The following is a 19,273-nucleotide window of genomic DNA, read 5'->3' on the forward strand; positions in this document are numbered from 1 at the left end:
ACACTTAGGGACATTTTCCAGGAAAAGAACTTGTGGCTTTCATCAAGAACTCAAGATTAGGACATATGTGCAGCCACTGTAATGTTGGGGAAGGGAAGTACTCCCACCTGATACTGTTCTGAGATTGACATCCCTCTCTGGTTGACCCTGGAACCACCCACACTGTTTCCTGTGTTCTCTGATCTCTCAGTCCTTTTACCATATAAACTTCTGAGTAGTCAACAGCATCTATTAGTAAACTCCGTATTTTCAGAACTTAAACTTTTACTCATGAACACAGCAAGCCATTCTTGAAGTTAAAAGGCATATACCTTCAGGAAACATGGTCTTTAAATAAACCAAAAAAAAAAAAAAGTAATTCAAAGATATGTAGTGTTTGCCATTAATAATACTTTCTCTGGGCTGGGAATACAGCTCAGTCAGTGTTTGCAAAAATTTGCCTAACATGCACAAGGCCCTACAGTAAATCTTTAGTAGTGGAAAAAATAGTACTTTTCAATGAACACACACAAATAAAGAGACTAAGAAAAGGAAATGCACATTACAAGACATGAGTTTATTAATATTCATTTAAAACTATGCATGAGTTTTGTCAGTGAGTGGACTGAGTTCATTCCTTAGAGATACCAAGTGACTGAATCAAACATCTACCCGTAAGATATGCTGAATCAAACAATATGAGTAATCCAATTCAAAGTGCATCTTGTTAAAAAGAACATACTTAGCTACAAAGATAAGTTAGTCAATTAATACACATCATTTTAATGGGTCATATTTATCAAAAGTATCAGTGTACAATCAAAGCTAAATATATTCTTCTCAGGTATATCAAATGAAAGCGAAATAATGTTAAAAGAATTAACATTACTAAAAAGTAAAACATTTTGATTAATATAAACATCACAACACATTATTACTATTTGACAATAGGAAACGAGGTCTGCTTCAGTGTTGAATTTTCGTAATTTCTATTAAGGACAAACAAAAACTTCGGCAACTTATATAAATCACAAATTCTAAGAAGGGATTCATTAAAAAAAGAAAAAAGGTCTCTTCAAGAACATACAATAACCTACAAATGTATCTCTTTCCAATGCAGGAGAAACTCATTTGCAAACCAAACATAGCAACTTTGGGACCCACTCCCCATGTGCTTCATCTGTGAAAACCACAGTTGCATGATCACACAGCAAACGTTGCTTTGAGTATGCATAATTTTAAAAGTGATAACAATCCATTGGCTCTTTTCAGTTTTATTGATTCACACATTTCAAATGTCCATGTTAACAATCAAATATGTACAACATTGTAAGGTTAAAAATAACAATTATATACAGCTTCAAAGATCACATCCTAACCAGGGGCCTCTCTCTTCTAGTGCAAGAGAGAGTATTAACCACCAACCAGATCCTGCATCAGGATAAAAGAAGCATCAACAGTACATCTAAATTTTTTGTCTCCTTTCAAATGTTTTCATTTTTCTTTTCGGGTTTCCAGTCCACCTAATTTGAAACTGGCAATAGTCACATAAGCAATGCTTGATGCCACAAATCATGTCTTTTTCCATAAGTCTTTTCCTTCCCCAAGCCTACTGTTTATTGAAGGCAATTTTACCAGTCAGATCAAATTCAGATGTATAGATCCCAGATACCTGGGTATGAAATATGCAAATCTGCCAAGAAAATTAAATATTTGTCTTCTTCTTTCTTAATATAATCCACTATATAATAGTGAACTAAATGTGCTTGTTTCATAGAAACAACTTACATTTGCCAATACAGGGCAAATGGTCTATGTACAGATACATCAGGACTGCCTAACTGACAGTGAGTGTTGCTGGCCAGGCTCCGAGCCAAGGGAGCTAGTATGGTGGTGCTCGCTGCTGAATGGACTTCCCCTTCAGGATACGTCGGATCTGGAAGAGAAATTAATTGGGAAGTTCATTTCTAATGATCAAAGTGTGATACTTCCTCCAGAGCTTTGCTCCTCTCATAAACCCTCTACAATGTCCCTAACTTGTAAGCATAGCTGAGTAAACTCACCAGCCCCAAGAGTTTTAAAATGACAACTTTTACAGCTTATTTCAAGTTTCTTGTAATGACGGTTGCGTGCAAGACAGTAGAGCGTTTCCACTAAAATTGAAAGTCAGCAACTGAAATAGGTCTGTATTCCTCTGCTAATGCTTACCACTAGTGTCTGTGAGAAGATCTACTACATGGCAGTAATTGTGTCATTATTAAGACTATTGCACTTATCATGAAGCCAGACTCCGGCAACAAGAACCCAAAATCCCCACTACACACACTCAAGTACATCGATCTCAATGACTTCCCAATCAAAACAGTGGCCAGATTATCCAAATGTTAAAGCAACCGTGTGTAACTCCACGGGTCCCAGGAGAGGCCCCACACTCATCTAGAGTGACTGATTTCGTATTCCAGTTGGACAAACTATGGTGTCTACCTCTCAGCCCATGAGAGTTTAGAAGCCTTGACTTAGAAGAGAGGATCGTGGTGGCTGCTTACAGCTGCCAAAAGGAAACCTGTCCAGTGGCCACAGCCTAACGATGAAGGAAAGGGGAAGCCCTCTCTATGCCAGCACACACAATACAGAAGGAGCAACGACAACACTCCAAGAACAATCATTGAAACACCTTGGAGCACTGCTATGTGTGAGTACACCGCTGTGTGTGAGTACACCGCTATATGTGTGTGCTGTGTGTGAGTACACAACTGCATGTGAGTACACCGCTGTGTATGTGTGTGAGTACACTACTGTGTGTGAGTACACCACTGTGTGTGAGTACACCACTGTGTATGTGTGTGAGTACACTGCTGTGTGTGAGTACACTGCTGTGTGTGAGTACACAACTGGATGTGAGTACACCGCTGTGTGTGAGTACACCGCTGTATGCGTGTGAGTACACTGCTGTGTGTGAGTACACCGCTGTGTGTGCTGTGTGTGCGTACACCGCTGTGTGAGTACACCACTGTGTGTGAGTACACCGCTGTGTGTGAGTACACAACTGTATGTGAGTATACCACTGTGTGTGCTGTGTGTGAGTACACCGCTGTGTGTGCTGTGTGTGAGTACACCGCTGTGTGTGTGTGTGAGTGAAATGCTGTGTGTGTGTGAGTACACCACAGGAAAGCAGCAAGTACTGGGCTTGAGATCTGCCATTTACTAATTATGGTCCCTGTCCTAAGTGCAAGCTTTTTTTCCTGTTAAACCTTATTGAAAAGTTTTCATATTTTTTTTAATGAAAACTGCTACAAACTATCAAGTGCCTGCATTCCAAAGAGATCCCTAGACCAGAGTTACTAGAACATTTTGGTTCTGATGACAACTGGGGATTCAAAGAAAAAGCTAACCTGTATAAATTAATTTATAATTAATAATATATGTAACCATCTGGCTACCGATCACCCTGACCCCCTCTGGGAAAATATGCCCATCAAAGATAATTTCTCAAAAGATTAAGTTCTTATGGAGAAAAGTTTGCTCCCTAATGATAAAATACAACCACACATAATAAACACAGCCTAATTTTAACATGTTCCAGGTTCTTTTCCATTTCTTATGGAGGACCAGTTAGTAGACAGAATTATAAAAACTGATATTCACTAAACATTTGTGCCTGGACTATTTCAAGCTTCCTACCCTAGAACAGCCTACTTGCAGAGCATCAGCTGGCCTTTGCCCTGCACAACCTCCTCCCTCTATAGATTTCAGACCAAAGGGCTGACCTAAGGGAATGTCCACGCCCATTGTGGCCCTCACCTGTTCTCCCACAGGGCCATCAGGAACCAAATGCACTGGCTGCTCATTCTCCAAGTTCCGAGTACTCGGGTCCGCTCCCTTCCGCATCAACAGACGGACTGCATCCAACTGTGTCACCCGATACTGCAGGCTGGCAGCAACATGGAGGGCAGTGTTTCCATTGTAAGCCTGAAAACAAACAAAAGGACACACATTAGGAAGGGGGGAAGCTCCATGAAAGGAACTCGAAAACTCCAAGGTGGGAAGGCCATTCATTCCAGTGCTTTCTAAAACTACCTTTGCATTCACAAAAGACAGGCAACTGGGCAACTCCAAAAAGAGGCGAATGAGTTCCAGATTTGCTTCTTCTGCTGCCAAATGCAGGGCTGTGCGGCCACTTTTACGATCCTTGCGAAAGCAAGAAGAGGAAGAGTGAAAATCCAGTCACCATGCTTTAGACAGTACGCTTTTCACCCTTTTAAATGCCCAAAGCAGCTTCAAGACTACCTCAAGAGGTTTCCTTCGCCACAGTCTCCCCGAACCCCAAGTTATTCTTCTTGTATTCCCAATTAATTTACCTACTTCATTCTTAACACATTCTACTCATACACAGAGCGGCCATTAAAATGTAGAAATATAAAACGTCACTTTCTTATATGTCATCTCAAAGTCCACTTATGTATTCCTGTGTTTCCAGATTTGTTGGCTACCATGAGGCCCACAGGCATCTGTATCCCCAACGTGCTTAACACAGCACTTTAGGACACAGACAATAATCAATAAACAATCCCCAGATTTAAAAAGAGTATTTTCCAGATTTAAAAAGAGTATTTTCCAGTTTAGAACACTTATTTCCAGTTTAACATGGGACCAATGAGATGGCTCAAGGAGTAAGGTGCCTGCTGCCATTTCTAAAGAGCCAGGCCAAGTCCCGGGACTCACAGTGGAAAGAGAGAAGCAGCTCCTTCGAGCTGTCCTCTAACCTCCACATGGACCCACATACAAGCACACACAAAACAAAAACCGAACAAAAATGTTTTGGAAAAAAAAAATCAAAATTTAAAAAAAAAGGCAAATTCTACATCCCACGAAGGAAAAAATCCTTCTCCAAAGTACCATCTATCTCTATTGTCAGCAATGAAAACAGAAGCCAGGGTGACACCGTTTCCAGCTTCTCTGAACTTTTCCACAAAGAATAATGTAGGTTACAGCTAAATGATTTTGTTTGTTTGTCTGGGTAACCCACAGATTAAAAAGAAATCAAGAGATCGGATTAAAGGATTTTTTTTTTCCTCAAGGCCAAGCTTCTTAACTACACATACAAAGCTATTCACTCCATCAACTCAAAAACAAGAGGGGGTTGAGGAAGTAGTTTCAACCTGAGCCTGTGAGCCAGCTACACACACCCCTCCCCCACCCCTACCCTCCAGGGGAAGTTACCTTTGCCTCCACTGAGGCTCCCATCTGAATCAGACCCTTTATGGTGTCAACCAGGCTCTTATTCTTCAGTAAAAGATCCTGCACTTCAGGTGAATGGGGCTGCTGATTCCTCTGCAGTTCATGAACCACAGCATTGTGAGCCAGGACCGCACAGTGAAGGGGAGTCAGGCCTAGGAAAGGGGACACGAGAAGTCAAGCCCGCCATCAAGTCTTCTTAAAAATGGTCTAAGAAACCAAGTGCGGTTGTCCACATACAGCTAGGCAGCTTAAATGCCAATTTTACCTACAAAAACCTTTAGCTTCATCACCCTCCTCTCTTTCTTAGTATGGTGCTGAATACTCTTAGAATTCCTGTGCCCCATTTCCCACACGGCTCTTTATCCAATAAAATGTAGCTGCTTACCATCATAGTTAGTTGCCTCGAGATCCACAAACTGATTGCTCCTCACTGCTCCCTTCTGAATTGCCTGCAAATTTTTAAGATACACGCCTGTTACCCAAGGCAAGGTACACAAATAGTCGTCTACTATTATCGTGCCAAGAAATCGATAAATCAACTCAGAACAGATTAACAAGGAGCCTACATGCAACTTCTTATATCCAAGCCCTGCATCTTTGGCAATGCAATGATGGAGGGGCCTGCTTTCTGGCATCTTACCTGGAGCACCTGGGAGTGGCCCTTCTCAGCACAGACGTGCAGAGGTGTTCTTCCCCAGCAATCTGTGGTGTTCACCTGGGCACCGAGGTTCACCAGATCTTGCACAATGAGGTGCTGATTGGCAGCTACGGCCACTTGAAAGGCACTCTGTGGACATTTAGAGAAGAAAGATGCTTTTTAAACCCATAACGTTATCACAACAAGGAGTGTGAAACTAAACGATGGCTGAGGGGAATTGTCCACACCAAGACAAGAAATCCTATTAATAAACAACCAAATATGGCAAGACAAGGAAACTAAAATAAGCTTAGGGTGTGGCTTAATTATACGCAATCTTTGGCCAAACAACTACAAAGAGAACATTAATAACTTCAAGGTTGATGGTGGCAAAAAGTCAATATCTCAAAGTTAATATTAACCGAAGCCTCTCCATTTGGGGCTCTTCACCAGTCTGCACCTGAAACTGGCTATCCCTCCCTTTGGCACAAAGCCATGCCAACACCCTTCTCACCTGTCCATTGTGCTCTTTAACGTCCAGCATGTGGAGTGCGTTCATCTTTCTTGCTAGAACATAGGAGAGTGCCCGTCTACCTTGGGCGACAGCAATGTGGAGAAACCTGGAGAAGAGGCAAGGAAAAGAGAGGAATTGCTTCTGACTTCATTAAGTTGATCTAAGAAAACAAGCACTTCCTTCGCCCTATTTCTGAGACACTGACACACTCCAATGAAATGTTACACAGAAGAATTTGGCTTTTCTGACATGCAGACCATCTGAGCTGCAGCAGAGAAAAGATAGGAAGAGGCAATGCTGAACATTTAAATGTTTATATATGTAAAGACATATTTACATGTCAAGGAAATAGAGGCATGGAGATTTTGAGTTACTTGTCCAAAATTCTAAAGACATCAGGACAGATGAGGTCCAACCAACAGACCAACTCCTAATTGATGCCTAGTCATGATCTAAATCTACATTAGTCTTCAAAACAGGTTGTTATTCATAGAAACTACATATATTTTTAATTTAAGAAAAAATATAAAAGCAACATCCTTTCTGGGAATGTGAATTATCATTGTGCCAACCAATAAGGTTCGACTGTGAAAGAACATGGAATAAAAGGATACTCACGTGTCACCATCTGAGTCCTTATAGAGAAACTGGTCTTGGGAAATATTTGCCAACTTGCTTTCCTCCTGCTCTACCTGCCACTGAAAAAATGACTTCCCTAGCTGCGTGGTGTTCATTGGGCTTCCCATGATGTTCTGGAGTGACAAGGAGGTACCCAAAGAGGGCGAGCCAGCGTCATGTACCCTGACTGCCTCGCAAGCATTGTTTGGCATCAGGCTGAAGGTCTGCAGGTGAGTCTCATTTTGCTGTGGGATGCTGGGGGAAGCCTGAATGGGAACAGCAATATTCTCAGATTCCCCATGGCCACTCAGAAGAGACACAAAACTCTGGCTCGTGCAGAACTGTGGATCTTGACTATCAAAGAGGTTTGATTCGTACTTGGGAGACTGGGATGTTCTGGAATAAGAACTGAATTGCAGAGCCGGGTTGTGTGTATAGTTCTGCTGTTGCTGCTGCGGCTGCTGCTGCTGTGGCTGCGGCGGCTGCTGATGCATGTTCTGAGTTTGTGGTGAATACTGATACATAGAAGCCTGGTCCATCATTTGTGGAGAGCCACCGACTTGGAATGGTTGGTACTTCTGAGGTGGAGAGAAGACCTGCCCTCCATGGAAATCCTGGCACTGGTCTCTTGGGGAGTTCTGGGGTAGCGCAGGGCTCATCCAGCTAACCTGGACAGTGTTGAGTGAAACAGGGCTGCACTCATTCTTGATGTTTATAATGTTCTGAAGCAGATCGGCACTGCTATCCAGTTTGGATTCATTTCGACGAACATCTTCCATGCTCTCCCCGGGTGTAGGTGTCTGAGGTGATGTCTGGGAAGAAGGAAAACAACAATTTTCACAATCTCTTCCTTTAAAAGAACTCCAAGAGCTAGGTGTAGACTCTGTAAGGTAGGGTCATGGCTAGGCCTCAATCACAAGCACCAACTTCTTTGAATAGCAGCAATACCACAGAGTGTTCAGAGGAAACAGAGAGATGCTTACCACAAAGTGAGTAGACAAGAGAGCTGGCCTTTTACAAACTGGTCCATCAGACAAAGAATCGGCCCCCTTCCTTTTCCCCACAGTGGATGCTGTGCTCTTCACTTCTGTTCCCAAAGAGAGGAATATGCAACCTGTGATCATTCCACTTTACAAATTCCACCTATATCCACAGTAAGTCATTTTTACTGTGAAGACAACAGCAAAACCATGAATAGCCAGAAGTAGCTCTTACCTGTGAGCTGATCAATGTTCACACTCTGTGCCTACAAGGGAAAAGATTCCAGGTCAGTACATATAAAATGGTTTCTCAGTACAGATTTCTCTCTCACACACACTACAACACACAGCACATCTCTGAGAAAATAAATACTGACAGAACAGCCATCTCTGTGTTCATATTCTCTTTCTCTCTCAACTTCTCCATTTTTTACTTCTACCCTAGTCAATCCTGATCAAAATGCAATAATTAAGATGATCTGATTCTTTCCCTTCTAATCAAAATGTCCCATTTTTACTGAACCCTGTGAATCTTGCCTTGCCCCTAAACCGCTTTCATTTGTTCGCTCATTAAATTTCTCTCACACACTGGGCACTGAGCTAAGTGCAAGGAATACAGCAAATAACAAAACAAATATATCCCATCCTATGAACTTGGGTCATTTATGAAAAACTACATGTGCCTTACTGGGCCCACATTAGCAAAAAACAATAACCCTGACAGACTAGTCTCCCACTCACTCAAAATAAAGAGCAGACGGCACCTTAAACTCATCCACAGATAGGCTGGAAGTCTTCTGCTTGTGACTTCGAATGTGCAACAGAAGCTCCTTCACTGAGTTTTTCACTCGAACGCCTTGGAACGGTCCTCTTTGCTGCCTGCCAACCCCCATATGGGGCTCAACTGTTCAAAAGAAAAGGAAATGTCTCCATTACATCTCTTCACAGCCATGAACCACAATAGCCCCCAAAGACTGCAGCCTGATGGAGAAAGTCCTCAGACAGCATACTGCAATGCCTTTCCATCATCTTGGTCAATAGACTCTCATCAGTGCCCAGTACTTCTCAAGGGGTTAGGTGTGGCCTGAAAGATGCTTCTACCAGGCACCCTAAGAAACTAAAGCACTATCAAATGCGGTCCAGAATCCTTGGAGCCCAAAGACAGATATACCCAAGTAAAGCCTCTCTGTCTCTCGGAACTATTTACTCATGAAATAGGATCAGAGGTTTTGCTAAGATTGTAGACTTATAATTATTCTTGACTTTGAGAGATCCTTTCAGGAGCAGAGTATAAAAGAGGTGTTTGTAGTTTTTTTAAAACAAAATATTTTATATTTATATACAAAGTATAAAGTACCTTCACTTCATTCACCTAAGGAGTAAAACTTCCTTTAAAGGCCTCAAAGTACCAGAACCTAACAATTGACACTGCTTTACACTTCCTTAATTCACTTGTGCCAAGAAAGCAGCTTAAGTTCACTGAGCGCATTTCCACATAGACACACAGGATTTCCCCCTCACTTACTGCTCTTAGAATTACATACATGGGCATTCTAAGTAAAAAGGAAATAGGTGTATTCACCTTAAAACTCCAGAATGCAGTTTAAAATTTACTATTGAGTATAGGTTCCACTCCCAGCCACAAGTATGTAACAAGCATAGTAATTGCATAGTAATTGAACACAGTATTCACAAAGTTAGAAAATGAACAGCTTCCATTACTCAAAATAGCAAAAATAAAATGGAGAACAAAGCATAATTTGACCATCTATATCACAAGTATATGAGACAAACGTCTCCATGATAGGGCAAATGAAATTGATCATATAGTCTTTCATTTTAAGTTCAGGGATTTCAACAAACACCCAAACAGTCAGAATCTAACAGCATTCCTCTGGAGTGACAGAGTTAAAAATCCCATGCCCACGTCACTGGGAGAAAAACATGCAGTTTCAGGAATCCCCCGTGGCTTGTGTGGTAAACCAAGAACTAGCAAAAAGTCGGTTCAGCCAATGTCGGCAAAGGGCCCAAGGTTCTCAGAAAGGGTTGGAAATGCACATACACCCAACTTTTTAGATAGATTATACATGACACTGTGGCTTAAGGCACAACGTTTTAAATTAAATGTAGCTTTTTAAAAAAATAAAAGACAACCAAAGCTTGAGAGGCCAGCAGCAAGGAACAGCAAGAAGTCATTCTTTAAAATAATTTCGATTAGAAGCTCCGGTAGCTGAGATAATCTAGGCGGTCTTTAAATCTACCCACATCGGCATCCTGTTTTCCCCCAAATTATGCAATTCGGTTTATGAAGAAAGGAAACCATGAAACTCGCCGCTAAAAAAAAAAAAAGAAAAGAAAAGAAAGAAAGAAAAAAAACGGGCTTCACTAGCTTAACTTTTCCATTCTAAAGCACACAGAACACAGAAAAACAAGACGGCTCAATTCTAGGCAGGCCTCTGAAACTCCAACATCATAAACTAATCGCTGGACCTGAATCACTTTTCCGACCCCAGCTTTTCCCTTACATCTTGATAAATGGTTTCTTTTATTCATTCCTATAAATATATTAGGGATAAGACGTGGCTTTAAACCTAGTTCCCAAAGCGTATCCTCTACCACTGCTTCTCGCTAAAAGAATTCCAAGAAGTAAACTATAACAACTTTCTCAGAGGTTGTCGAGTTCTGGGGCGGCGGCGAAGTGAAAAAAAGTAAAGGGTTATGAGATGGCTGAAAAAGAGAATCGAGACTCCCAAGTTCTTCCCCACCAGGTGCCGGCGCCCTAGCCAACAGGATGCTCGGATTCCTCAGACAATCGAGGGCATCGTGCGGGAGAATCGGGACAAGGCATCTTGGCGGTCACTCAGGACTACTCCGCGTCTGTCGGCGGAGCCGTACAAAGTCTAGACGGCCCCTGTCTGGGGAGCCCTGTCCCATCCTCCCAGGAGTGCGAACCCCGAAAGGAGACGCGGGATCCCGCGGGCCGGTACCTTGCGGGCGCTCGGCGCGGGCGCCGCCTCTCGGGCGGGACTCCACGGCCCCGCAGGAGGACACGGAAGAGGTGGAGGAAAAATCGGAGGAGTCGGAGCCGGGCGAGCCGGGCGCCGAGGGCACGGCGGACAGGTAGCCCGCGTCGCCCGCACCGGGGGCGGAGGGCGGCGAGGCGCCGTAGAAGTAAGCCAGGTTGAGCGGGCTGGTCATGAGGCCACAGTCGTCCAGCAGCCCCTCTCCGCCGCGGCTGTCGTCCAGCAGCTTGTCCACGATCATGCTCCCAGGCTAGGCGCTCGGGTCCCTAGACACCTGCGCCACCGGCGGGCTGCGGGGCTGGCTGCGGCAGGGCGGCTTGTACGTGCGCGCCCCGAGGCGGCGGGGCTATTTAACGAACCGCGATCGCCGACTGCTCCCACCCCTTTCCTCTCCACCCCCTCCCTGTCCCCCGTCCGCCATTGGCGGCGCCCGGGCCGCCTCCCGCCCCGCCTCCGGATGCGTCTAGTTTCCAGTAAAATGCCCGGGATGAGGCAATGTGTCCTCCGCCCTCGCCCCGCCCTGCCCGGGCCAACCGGTTGTTTTCCGGCGGCTCACCTGGAAACCCCGGTCAGCACCACCCAGCACCCGTGACCCGGACCCTAACCCGTGCCAGCAGCTCCGAGCCTCCCCGGCCGGCCCTCTGCACCACCACGAGTCCAAGCCCCGCAGCAGATCGTGTGTGCAGGGGCTGCGAACCCAAGATGCCTACGGAGCCCCGGGCTGCTGCGGGAACGGGTCCGCCCGGTTCCGGGAGTGGGAAGACCGTGCCAGCCCAGCCAAGCGTGCATGCAACCCTCCGCCCTCAGAGTTCAGTCTCCTCCCGTGCCTCCCAGCACTTGGCCGCCTCCAAACCTGGAAGCGTTTGCCCTCGTTCTTTCTGGCCAAGTCTCCATTTCAGAGCGCTTGAAGTTTTCCTAACTTCATATCTGGGCCATAACTATTATTTTTAGGTGCAGTATTGTAATAAAAAGCAGTGTCCACCCTTCGTCTCCTTCAAAGCTAAAGTCTTCCTTGCCAGGTATATAACTGATGAGTACACATACACGTGTATATATAGGTAATGTCTTATTTTGCACCTCTTTACCTTGCGTCTGATAAACACAGGGATTTTGATGTTTGTCTTGAATACCTTTTTCAATGATTGTACAGCTATATGTCGCAAATCCATCTAGCAAGACGGAAAATAAAGTTTGTTTGGGAGGAATGACTGATTAAATCCACCCTTTCAAGTACATTTTAACCATAGGAATAAGGTAAGTAGACACTGGCTGTGATTAAGCATCATGAGTGATAACAAAGTTCAGTGCACAGTTTCTGGTAGAGACAGGAGGTCAAGGGGAAAGTCTTTGCAACGAATGAGGCTTGGAGATGAGTCCTAAAGGATGGGCCCTAAGGGGTTTGCAGGAAAATCATCAGCAAGGAATTAAGGTCAGGAGTCAGAATTTGCAGTGCCTTTTAGGACTGCCAACGGGAAGATGATAACATTAAATGTAAAAGGTAACTAACTTTACGTGGAGCAACCCCCGGGGCTGGTGAAGATCCTGGGACTTTGATGCTCACTGAAGAAACGTGGAGGAATTTTAAGCAGGAAAATGAATCCAGGAACAGTTTTAGAGGAAATGAGACTAAGAGTCAACTGACAGGGTCCAAGAAAGATGACCCAACCTAGAGGAAGAAATGGTGGCAAGGGGGACTGTAAACATAAGTAGGTGCCTGGCGATGGTGCTGCATGCCTTTAATCCCAGCACTTGGGAGGCAGAGGCAGGCGGATCTCTGTGAGTTCTAGGCCAGCCTGGTCTACAGTGCTAGTTCCAGGAAGGCAAGAGAAACTGTGCCTCGAAGAACAAACAAATAAATAAATAAGTGAACGAACTGCCCTGCTAAGGCAGAATTTACCATCTGGCATGACTGAAATGGTGAGATTGACCAGGACAAGCCACAGTTCTAGAAGGCACCAGGCAGGTGGTAGGCATTATTAAAAAGCACAGCTAAAATTACTACCAACTCGTTCTTAGTGTTGGCACTCCTGCTTGTTTTCTGGAAATAACGATAGGGAAATGAGGGGATTCGATTCCCTGCGTGACCGCTGTTAGGCTCTTGCTCTGTGCTCAGGCAACCTTGAGAAAAGAACTGTCAACCCACTTTGAACACTCCACAGAGCTGCAGCCATTTGCTGCTAAAACACAACTCCAGATTCTAATGGTGCAGGTCACAACTGTCTCAAACAGCTTGCACCACACTTCCTGGAACCATTTCCATGAAGGCCGGGTTGAGGACATGTCCCCTGCTGGTAGCCTAAAAGAGGGACTGCTGTGCACAGGGGACAATGTCATGGTTAGTGTCAATACAACCCTTCCTTTGCAGGAAGGTCATAGGAGACTAGTACAGACACCCCCTTTCTGGTTTAGAATATAAACAGGCTGCCCAGTTCAATCTGTGGGCCCGCAGGCAGACACCCTTTGGTTCTTCCCATTGTTACAACAATAGGCCCAATCAAAGTCTCTTAAATGGTATTGCCTTTTCATGATTACAAAAGCAATGGGTTTCATTGCTGCCGTTTTTTACATACCTGTTCTAACCCCCCACACACACACACACACTATGTGCCCCCTGCTTCCACTGCCTAGATGCCTTTTCCTAGAACATACTCCCTTCTGATCACATCGCCCTCCCTCTATCTTTATATCTCATGACCCCTTTTCCTAGTTCTATTACACACACACACACACACACACACACACACACACACACACACACACGTAAAGTTGTCACAGTAATTAAAATTTTTACTTTTCTAGCATGGGTCTGATGCTGTGTTTTAAAGGGGAGATTAGAAGACCTGTCTCTAAGGCTCAGATACACTGCATCTTAAGGACACTGGAAAGGGCAAAAATACTTTATCAGAGAGCTGTGTGACTTGTGGGAAAGGGAGCTCTACCCCAAAGTGACCTCAAGAAATCCTTTCACTTGTCATTATGGATGTTAATAATTTACTTTATTGTGTGTTATACAACAGAACAGTTTGAACAGTTTTATGGTACCAGTTAAGTTGTAATATCATTATCAGACCAATAACTTAAGAGTTCTAAAAATGGAACAGAATTTTTAAATGTAATTAACATTTTAAATTCCATAAATAATTTAGAATAGCATTTCCTATTTGACATAGTTCATCCAAGAGGGTGAACTATTGTACTGTGTTGGCTGAAGAAGTGAACAGGCAAGTAGTCTGATATATCTGGACATTGAGTTTTCTGACTGACAGAAGGGGGGCGGGTTTTACAGCAGCTCATCAAACAGTAGACGGATCTTGTCTGAAGAAGTCTGCTTCTGCCTGTGAAAGCACAATTCTACAAACTGCTATTTGGTTGCATTCACCTGGTATCAACTAAGCATAATTCATGAATGTCTGACTACAAATGCAAGGGATGCTATGCCATCTGAAGTGTAGACTCACCTTTTGAATCTCAACACAACGCTGGGGGTGGGGGGGGGATACGTTTCACTTAAGGAAATCCTAGATAAAATCAGAATGAGTCTAAATTTTACTCATACTGATCCCAGAAATATGTACCACTTTAATTTTCTGTATGGCAAAAGAGGAGACATATTGAGATGTTTGTGCTGTACTTGCGTTATGATGGCCTATAAGAAGAGTATCAGTCCATCAGTATTGCTTGCAATTCGTTCTAATCAAACACGGGGCTGTGAGCTGAGTCATTGTTTGTCACAAAAACCAATGTCATGTAAGTGACAAACTGGATATTCAAATTTCTTTTTAATTACAAAGCAAATCTGCCATATTCAAAAAAAAAGCTATCAGTATTTGTTGGCAATAAGAGAATTCAAGTTTTTTCGTAGAATTTGAGGCAATATCTGACAGATCTCCTGAGTTGGACTTAAAGACTTTTGATGAGGCCAGTGGTGATGTTATTCACAAATGTGTATATCGTTATAACCATGATAAAGCATTAGAAAATCTGTATCACTCAAATAATTTTATGCTTCAGATGAATAATGCAAGCTATTACAAAAATCATCTGTGGGTAAAAGACTGGTGGATTTAATGGATCAGAACATAAAGTAAGCTGGTGTCTAGTGTAACTCAGTGATAAAGCACTTGCCTAACATGAAAAAGGATTTGGGTTCAGTGCCCAAACACACACACACACACACACACTTCTAAGAGAATCATGTTGCATACCTGCAATTCCAGGGCCTAGGCGGCAGAGGCAGGAAGATCTGGAGTTATAAGATCAGCCTGGACTATATAGTGAGATCTTGGCTAGCCTCAGCTACATAGTAATATCTCAAAAATAAAAATGTTGACTGGGCTGATTTAAATATCAATTTTTAATTCTCAAAACTTTCATATTTGAGGGCTCAAAAGAAGACTCATGGGTTAAAGTGCTTGTTGCTCTTGCAGAGGACCCAGATTCAGTTCTCAGAACCACACATCAGCTCACAACCCCCTCCAGTTCCAAGGTATCTGGAACACTCTTTTGAATCCCAAGGATACCAGGCACACATGTGGTGCACATGCATACATACATATATACATACATACACGCACACACATGCAAAATATTCATACACATAACATAAAAAATAAATCTTAATAAAAAACAAGTTTCACACTCAAAGTCTCATTTTATGGAGCAGGGATGATGTACAGGGTCTCACTCTGTAACCCAGGCTGCCCTGGAACTCACTATGTAGAATGAGATAAGCTCAAACTTGCTACAGTCCCAATGTCTCTGCCTCTCAAGTACTGGGTTTAGACGCAGGAACCACCTTTTTAAAAAATATTTTATTATGTATATTTATCTATGGAGTGGCATGTTCATTCCACAGGAAACGTGTGCAGAACAAAGAACAGCTTGAAGAAATCAGGGCTCCCCTTTCATTATATGGGACTGGAGATTTGAACTCAGGTCATCATGCTTGGCAGCAAGCACCTTTACCAGCTCAGCCACTTTGCCAGCCCTGACATGTGTCATCTTTAACCTCACTTCCTTTTAAATATGGGTGATGCACATTTGTGGCTCATTCATTATGTAAAGACATGAATGACATGTGTGCCAGACTTTTAATTCCAGAACTTTTTCTAATGTATAACCCTTAACTCAGAATCTAAAACTTGAAGTGTTTGGTTAGGGGGAGGGATTTGTTGTAGCCATTGCTTTTTATAGAGACTTACTCTGAATTTCTAGAAATAAGGAAGTGGTGCATGGCAGATAAAAACATCAATTATAGGAATGTTTAAGAGCTGAAAAAGAAACCAGCCTACAGCATGTACAATCTAGGCATCACCAATAAAATAATTAAAATTATAGCTGCAAAGTATGATCTATACCTTGGCACACTGATAATGTTAATGCAAGGAGCTACTGAAAATCCACCATGCACTATATGCTGTGTTAGGTTATTTACATTATCTCTAGTGTAAGTAATGGCTAAAAGAATGGTCAAAGACTAAAGTAAAATCAATAAAGTCAATGGTCAAACACTAAAGTGACAGTCAACGAGACTGGCCAGCAGCAGCTCATGTGGGCAGATAAAAATACAGCTAGCTATGGATGGGACTAATATAACCCTGATAACAACAAAATCTGAACTTTCTGACATCAAGAGATATGTGGATTTAATAGATTTAACTACCTCCCTTCCCCCACAAACTGCTTTTGCTTACAATTTCGGTATACCTTCAGTCAGAAACTGGAGGCCACAGGCTCTAAGCTGAACACAACCCTTCGTGCAAATGGCTGCCTACGAATGGTTTTTGCCTTTTTTAATCACTCATTTTAAGTGCCTATCTTGGTACCTATGAATATCCTCCATCTTCTCCCATGACCCTCAAAACCTCAAATATTTCTATTTGGTCAACAATGGAAAAAACAAAACAAAAACAAAAACTCCACTCTCTGATTCAAGCGAAGGCGCTTAGAGATACTGTGGTATGACTGTAAAGCCTGCAACCCCATTCTAGCAATTTCCGGCTGTGTGACCTTGGGCAACTTCCTTAATCTCTCAGTATCAATTTATGCTCCTACAAATTGAGGAAAGCTAGTATTTAAATCGAACTTTTAACATCACATGAGACAATGTACAATGTATACAGTGTGCTGGACATACTCTAGAAACTGAGCAGATATTAATTCCCTTATCATTCCTTTATATTATTATGAGCTCTGAGTGAACTCTCTACATCTGTGTCTGAAGCTGGAAAAGGAGGAATCGATTGCACAGGACAAAAAAGACCTGTTAGTCACACCTTGTGTCTGCATTGCAGACACACCAACACCCCTGCCCCAAGCACTTTCACGTTTGTGCCATTAAACTGGTCAGGAAGGAGCTGGATGTCATTTAAAAATCTTGTATTGCTAAACTAATATATCAGAAAACTTAGAAAGAATGATCCCTGGAGATGCACTAATTAGCTATGAGAGTTAGCAAATGAGCTCTCCTCTCTGCATCCTTGTATCTTTTCTGTTTCTAGCCATCATGTCAAATTCCAGCTCCTAAATCACATTCTAGATTTTATAGACTTGCCCTGTCACCCACAAGATGACATCTCTGTCAATCTACAGCATCCTTTATAGTGTAGAGTTCCAGGGAAGCCCAACAAACAGGGTCTGGGTAAGGGTGGACAAAAAAATGATCAAAGTTAGGTTTTCTTGTTTTGATTTGGTTTAGTTTTATATGTCCACAGTCTCAGAATCCTTGATCAGTGTCTCTTGGCAATTTTTCCCCAGGTTTCCAGATGTGCCTAGTATGATCTTCACACTGGTCTATGGTTCCTGAAACACTTCCCCGATGATTTTAATAGAGGAATTCCCCACGTGTTGGAGCACTCTCATTTAAATTCCTTTATCCGGTAATTATAGTGCCATTTATACCAATCAGACTGCTGAGAGAGAAGGTATGCTATGATAAGAGAACTCAAAGTAGACTCAAATATACCTTGAATGGCTCCTTAACAGAGTTGGTTTAAATGCCTAGCCAACCTAAGGCTGTATTTGATGGCGTGGCAAAGCACCAACATGAAGAACCGTGGACAAGGGTGGCAGACATACTTGTTATACGTGAACGGAGTGCCAGCACCCTGCTACAAGATAAGAGTCTAAGTACAAATACAGCAAGTAAAGGGAAAAGAGATCTAGCAGAAACAACACCAACAAACTCAACAAATAACAAAAATATAAGATGCAAACAGATAATCCAGGAGTGACCAGATTGCAAAGATGCCTGTATGTTTTAGCCAGAGTCACATCTAGTTTCCTACAAGGAAATGCAGTAGCAGAGGGAGATACAAGGTAAAATTTGTCAGGGGAAGGCACACGTGTGGAGAAAGTGTAAGCAGAAACAAAATTAATTTTTCAGACTGGGCTTTTTGATTTGTGCCGGTGTTCGCTGATCAAATAGCATTTGTTAAAGAAGAGAGCTTCAACAGAAAATAAAAGGCAGTATCTGGAATATAACCAACTTGAACCAGTCTAAATTCTATCAGTCACAAAACTCTCACCTATATGTAGACTCATTCAGCTAATGCTTACGGAGCACAATGCTGTTGACACTCTTCTGGCTGGTGTACTGGACAGTACTGAACTTCTGTGTCTTCATGGAGCTTACATTTACAGAGGAGACAGACAGCAGTCAAACTGCTGTGTGATGCAAGGCAATGGTGTGATGTGCTAGGAATCAAAGTGAGGTAAAGAAAGCTACAGGAGCCATTTCAGACTGACTGGAAGGCCTTCCTTCTGCCTTCCATGCCCAGGTGACCACAAAGCACGTTGACACCTGAGACTTTTGTTTTCTTTTGTTTTGGGTTTCCTTTTGGTTTTTGGTTTTGTTTTTTATTTTTATTTTTTGGTTTTGTTTTTTTTTTTTTTTGTTTTTGTTTTTTGTTTTGTTTTTTTTTTTTTTTTGGTTGTTGTTCTTTGTTTGGTTTTTAGTTTTTTGTTTTTGTTCTTTGGTTTATTTGAGATACAGTCTTACCATGCAGCCTTGGCTGGCCTGGAACTCACTATGTATTCTAGGCTGGCCCTGAACTCACCCAGAGAGATCTGCCTTGCTTCTGCCTCACAACTGCTAAGATTAAAGGTGTGGGTCAGACCTGAGACTTTTTGATCTCATTCTTTCTGAACTTTCTAAACAACATCACCCAGTCCCAGAAGCTCAGCTGTGACCTAAGTAAGGTCTCCAGGTTTCGGTGCTGGCATTACCTATAAGTTCCATCTGGTGCTGCCATAACGAAACCTATGGGAGACAACTCAACCAGTA

The 19,273-nt window shown here is 42.8% G+C and overlaps 1 protein-coding gene across 2 annotated transcripts in view; it reads right to left on the reverse strand.

The window, feature by feature from the left end:
• Positions 1-537: 537 nt before the first annotated feature.
• Nfkbiz (NFKB inhibitor zeta) overlaps positions 538-19,273 on the reverse strand; it is a 28,233-nt gene continuing 9,497 nt past the window's right edge. Inside the window, exons 1-12 of one of the 2 annotated variants that reach the window (XM_051191677.1) lie at positions 10,954-11,318; positions 8,731-8,870; positions 8,202-8,232; positions 7,970-8,073; positions 6,987-7,798; positions 6,369-6,474; positions 5,858-6,004; positions 5,603-5,666; positions 5,200-5,369; positions 4,057-4,167; positions 3,781-3,948; positions 538-1,915 (exon numbers count right to left, since the gene is read on the reverse strand). In XM_051191677.1, coding sequence (XP_051047634.1) covers positions 1,862-1,915; positions 3,781-3,948; positions 4,057-4,167; positions 5,200-5,369; positions 5,603-5,666; positions 5,858-6,004; positions 6,369-6,474; positions 6,987-7,798; positions 7,970-8,073; positions 8,202-8,232; positions 8,731-8,870; positions 10,954-11,230 — 2,184 coding nt within the window. In that variant the 5' untranslated portion in view covers positions 11,231-11,318 and the 3' untranslated portion in view covers positions 538-1,861. Of the gene's footprint in view, positions 1,916-3,780; positions 3,949-4,056; positions 4,168-5,199; positions 5,370-5,602; positions 5,667-5,857; positions 6,005-6,368; positions 6,475-6,986; positions 7,799-7,969; positions 8,074-8,201; positions 8,233-8,730; positions 8,871-10,953; positions 11,319-19,273 lie in introns of those variants that run through there. The other variant, XM_051191678.1, reaches the window with a different exon arrangement.

Source organism: Phodopus roborovskii, unplaced genomic scaffold, assembly GCF_943737965.1.
Source record: "Phodopus roborovskii unplaced genomic scaffold, PHOROB, whole genome shotgun sequence".
In the NCBI taxonomy this organism is placed as follows: Eukaryota; Metazoa; Chordata; class Mammalia; order Rodentia; family Cricetidae; genus Phodopus; species Phodopus roborovskii.